Source organism: Cornus florida, unplaced genomic scaffold (genome assembly GCF_030987335.1).
Source record: "Cornus florida cultivar Cherokee Brave unplaced genomic scaffold, ASM3098733v1 CherokeeBrave_3.0.0_Hap2_Chr02, whole genome shotgun sequence".
NCBI lineage: Eukaryota > Viridiplantae > Streptophyta > Magnoliopsida > Cornales > Cornaceae > Cornus > Cornus florida.
This window is the reverse complement of record NW_026775572.1, coordinates 18,227,501-18,232,500: the sequence shown is the minus strand read 5'-3', so window position 1 is coordinate 18,232,500 and position 5,000 is coordinate 18,227,501. Positions and strand designations below refer to the sequence as shown.

Sequence of the window (5,000 nt, the reverse complement as noted above, 5' to 3'; positions counted from 1 at the left end):
TTTATCCGTTTTTATTCCCCGCTTACTTATGTCTAGTATCTAGTCGAATTTGATTCTCGTCGAATAAAAAACGATTGGTGTATTTTATGACATTTAAATCTGGAAATAGTAACACAGTCGCACCGCCCCAATTTGGATTAAAAAAACAAAGAAAGGGGAAAGTAAAATAGTATTCTTTACAATCTACATACTCTATGACTAGGAACACAGTACAAGGAATTCCCGGCATCTAGTAGAAAAAGAATATAAACAAGCAAAAGTTTTTCTTTCATAATTAAATTTTTTGACCATACATAATCGCCAACGAGAATTTTTACGAACTTGATGTTGATAAATCCGCGAATCTAGAAATTCATTTCGGACAATTGAACCTTCTCGAACTGTTTCTTTTTAAGAACCAAAAATATTTGTGCCAAAATAACAGATGCCAAGAAGAACAAAAGACCTTGGACACGTAATGGATCTTGAAGTACTATTTCTGCATCTCCCTGACCAAATCCGCCCACATTCGGATTACTTGTTAATGGTTGATCAAATTTGATAGATTCGCCCTCTGAAACAAGAAGTTCGGGCCCTGGAGGGATACTATCAACTACTTGACGTCCATCCGACGCATCTGCTATGGTTATTTCATACCCCCCCTTTCCTTTTCGTACGATTTTGCTTACTATACCCGCTGCTGTAGCATTATAAATTGTATTGTTACTCTTGCTCCCGTCGGGATAAATCTGACCCCTTCCCCTGTTTCCGCCTACGTATATAGGATATTTTAAGAAGTGAACATCTTTCTTCGTAGCGGGGTCTGGGGAAAGAATAGGAAAGGTGATTTCACTATATTTCTGACCAGGAACGGGGCCTATCACAAGAATATTTTTTTTATTGGGGCGATAGCTCTGAAAAGATAGATTGCCTATCTTTTCTTTCATCTCGGGAGAAATACGATCGGGAGGCGCTAGTTCAAACCCCTCAGGTAAAATTAGAACAGCCCCCCCATTCAAAGCCCCCCTTTTACCATTAGCAAGAACTTGCTTCAGTTGCATATCATAAGGAATTCGAACAACTGCTTCAAATACAGTATCCGGAAGTACCGCTTGTGGAACTTCAATATCCACGGGCTTATTAGCTAAATGGCAATTGGCACATACAATACGCCCCGTCGCTTCTCGTGGATTTTCATAACCCTGCTGTGCAAAAATGGGATATGCGCTTGAAATGGATGCCCGAGTTATGATATATATCATGAGCGATACGGAAATGGATCGAGTAACCTGTTCCTTTATCCAAGAAAAAGTATTTCTAGTTTGCATGGTCCAATCATTGATCGCGAAAATTTCTACAATAAATTGGGGTAGGTCGCTATTATAGTTCCCTATCCACGATTCTGCTATTTACTGGAATAATTTTACTGAAATATAAGACGAATCCCCGGTATGGGTAGAAATGTAAAGAGTAAGTACGATTTAAAAATGTTTTACTTATGTACAAATACAAAGTAAGAAACATTATAATTGGATTAATATCAGCGGATCGGTTTTCAGTCATTCATTGAATGATAAATCACTACAAGTGACGGAGATACACGATTTAAATAACGGAAAATCCAATATTTAAAAATTGTGTCTAGAATGACTGGAAAAGTAGAAACAAGACCAGATATAATTTGATCGTTATGAACAAATCCAAAATCTTTGTAGACAGAGCCAATCATTAGTTCCCAACCATGGGGCGAATGGAATCCTATACATAAATCAGTTAATAAAAGAATAGAAAAAGCTTTTATTGTGTCGCTTAAGTTATATAGGAATTCCTGAGTCCAAGAGTTAAGAATAACAAGTTCTTCATTACCCAGAATAGAGTAACCACTTAGAATAATGAAACAGATTATATTTGTCGAGAAGTGCAAAATCGTATGGATACGATCCTCATTGTGTATCTTGATTAATTGGATCGTTTCTTTGTGGATTCCTATATGAAGCTTTTGTAGATGTATCTTCGAGTATCCCTTTATCATTTCCTCCAAGAGGAGGAGGTCTTCTAATTCTATGAATTTTTCTAGAATACTCTTTTCTTGAATATCATTCAAAAAAATTTCAGATTGCCTAGTATTCCACCAATTTGTAACCCAAGATTCCAGACTTTTATTAAATGAGAGAGAAATCCACCAGGGCAAAAATACTATAGATACAAAGAAGAGGAGTGAATGTTTTATTTTTTGCCATTTTTTCATCTGTGAATTGTTAATGAACCCATCTCATTCGTCGACTCTATGTGATCTAATATTTCTATCAAGCATGAGTTCTATTACAAGGTATCGAACCTATGAATCTATTCACTGTTTTTTATTTGTGATTCCGTGGTTAGTCCTTGAATCTAGAAAGAATACAGAAATAGAATCAGAATCCACTTCGAATTTAGAATGAAGAAATAATAAAAAAAAATATTGTTTCCAGATATCCCAATTGGTCAAATTCGAAGCAAGTGTCCCCTTTCGATGAATGCCCGAAAGAACCACTTTCAAGTAATGAATATTATTCAAATTTTGAGACGAAAGAATTCCTTTTCTATCATTCTATCAAAATATCAACTATTTCGAAAAAATTTCACTGACTACCCCACCCATAGTCCAGAAATAGAATAAAATGTCTGAAGAATCTTGTGATGATCAAAAATGAGTAGCAAAAGAAGACAGAAATTAGATAGTTATCATTATAAGCGATTCAATTGTTTGGTTATTAAGGAGCGCAAAAGAAGAAACGTCGATTGACAAAAAAGAAATAATTTACAAGATACGATCTATCTGGATCTAAAGTATTCATTCCAACAAATATTGGACTTAAAATAAAAAGATAAATTTTTTTATTTTGAAATATTTTGATATATGAGGTGGATCTATTATTTCAATTTGTTACTTGTTTTGTTACTGAATTGAGTTGAGTGGATTTCCATACGCATAAAAGACTGTTTTTGTGGACAAAAAAGTTTGTTTTATGGTTGTTCCGTATACGTTTGATTTGGCTCGAATGAGCGTTCTGAAGAAACTTCAGTTAAGTTATGTTATAGAGCGAATTCTTGAGTTTTTCCCTCCTGCCGAGAAAGCATTCATTCTTATTCTTCCGTTTTCATTTCTCAAAAGACTTCAATCGGTACACGCAGGAAATAAGCCAATTCAGCAGCTTTTTGTTCAATTTCTCGTGGAGTCAAATTCTCATCAGTACGAGTCAAGGGAATAGCCCCCTGACCTCTGATTTCCATATAAAGGACACGACGAGCATAAATACCCTCTTTAACTTCTATTCTGACGGACTGAATATCTTTTATAAGGAATCGGAGGAAGATGCGGCGATTTTTTCCAGGAAATCCCCAACGAAAAATACATACTATTCCTTCTTTTATATCAAATCGATCATAACCACTACCTACATTCCACGAAATTGTGGACCACAAATAGGAGCTAATAAAGAGACCCGCAATCCCATAAAAAGACATCACGAGCCCTTGTGGAAAAAAAATGATTTGCTGAGACGGAAATAAAGATATCAAATTTCTACCAAGATAACTGGAAATTCCAACCAATAAGAATCCTAATGAACCTAAAAAAAGGATAAAGGCCCAGCAGAAATTACCTGTTTTTCGAGACCCCGTTATAAGTTCTATCCATATACGTTCTGATCGCCAACTCATACTTGATCCGGTTGTATTTTATTGGAATTGAGAGAATAACCCAAATGAATTTGACTTTACTCTTTTTGTTTCCGAAATAACTCTCATCAACTAGCACTATTTTGATGTAAACCTTTAGGAGTAATTCATCAAATTGGTTAGATATAAAAAAATAACATCCCCTTCATATGATTCTACTCGAGATATTAACACACATATAGATAGATTGACTTTCCATTTCAGATATCCGCCGATCCCGATCTATTTGAAAATAGCTAGAATTCATTTACCCATATATCGTGTTTCTGCATGCATAAGAGCTATTTCATTTATGTTCGGCGGAAGCCGCATGTTATACCATATTCCACTCAATAAATATCAATGTTATGATACAAGTCTAAGTTTTGAAAAAAAAAAAATGGATGCAATTTAGTCCCATCGGGTCTAAACAATCTTGTTGTTTTGAACATGAAGAGATAAAGAAGCCATTGCAATTGCCGGAAATACTATGCCTACTACAGGTACCAAAATAGAGGAAAAGTCAAAAGTTGCCATAGAATGGGTACCTCGATTTACTATTAAAGATATCTTATAATAATTATAATTCTAATTAGTATATATCTAAGTGAGTATATATAATAAGCGCAAGGAATGTAGAACTAACTAAATGGACTTATTCATCTTTCTACTTTCTACATAAAATATATGTATGATAATCGATTTTATTAGTCTTCTTCTTTTCTTCTTGTCTTTAAATTTAATAAAAAAAGAGTTTCTTACAAATTACCGAAAGATTCGTTAGAATCCGACCTAACGGGGATTCTTAGTAAAAAATGGGGATTCTCGGGAGATATAGAAAGATACAAAAATCTATATTTTCTATATTTGAATTATATACAGACGTAAGAAAGGAAAATGAAATTCTTTTTTTTATCTTGTTGCTAGAGGCTTCCTGATTACTAGTCAGTAATATAGGTAAAAAAAAGAATTATCCACAATTTTTGATTTTTTCTACAATTAGATCTTATGTCATCAAAGAAAACTCTATTCTTCTGATTTTGACTTTGATTTCGATAAACTAACTACTTGTTTGCTACAAATAAAATAATTGAACTTAATGTGCTCTACTTGCTTGAATTTTGATTTAAAGGAAAGAAAGCGTGGAGCTGAAATAATTCACTCAGAACGCCCTTTAAAGGATTACGCGGTACGATTAAATCGAATAAGCCCTTCTGGAATAAATATTCGGCCGCTTGTGAACCTTCGGGTACTGTTTTATGCAATGTTTGTTCAATTACTCTTTTACCCGCAAATGCAATGTAGGCATTGGGTTCGGCAAT

The 5,000-nt window shown here is 34.3% G+C and overlaps 2 protein-coding genes across 2 annotated transcripts in view; both read right to left on the bottom strand.

Annotated features, from left to right (window-relative positions):
- LOC132296670 (cytochrome f-like) overlaps nt 1-3,931 on the bottom strand; it is a 3,946-nt gene extending 15 nt beyond the window's left edge. Inside the window, exons 1-2 of the mRNA XM_059794848.1 lie at nt 3,137-3,931; nt 1-1,311 (exon numbers count right to left, since the gene is read on the bottom strand). The exon at nt 1-1,311 is cut by the window's left edge and continues 15 nt beyond it. Of these exons, the coding sequence (XP_059650831.1) occupies nt 345-1,311; nt 3,137-3,681 (1,512 nt within the window). The 5' untranslated portion in view covers nt 3,682-3,931 and the 3' untranslated portion in view covers nt 1-344. The remainder of the gene's footprint in view (nt 1,312-3,136) is intronic.
- A 131-nt stretch (nt 3,932-4,062) lies between these two features.
- The window catches only part of LOC132296645 (acetyl-coenzyme A carboxylase carboxyl transferase subunit beta, chloroplastic-like), a 2,339-nt gene continuing 1,401 nt past the window's right edge, over nt 4,063-5,000 (bottom strand). The window contains exon 1 of the mRNA XM_059794826.1: nt 4,063-5,000. This exon is cut by the window's right edge and continues 1,401 nt beyond it. Within this exon, the coding sequence (XP_059650809.1) occupies nt 4,785-5,000 (216 nt within the window). The 3' untranslated portion in view covers nt 4,063-4,784.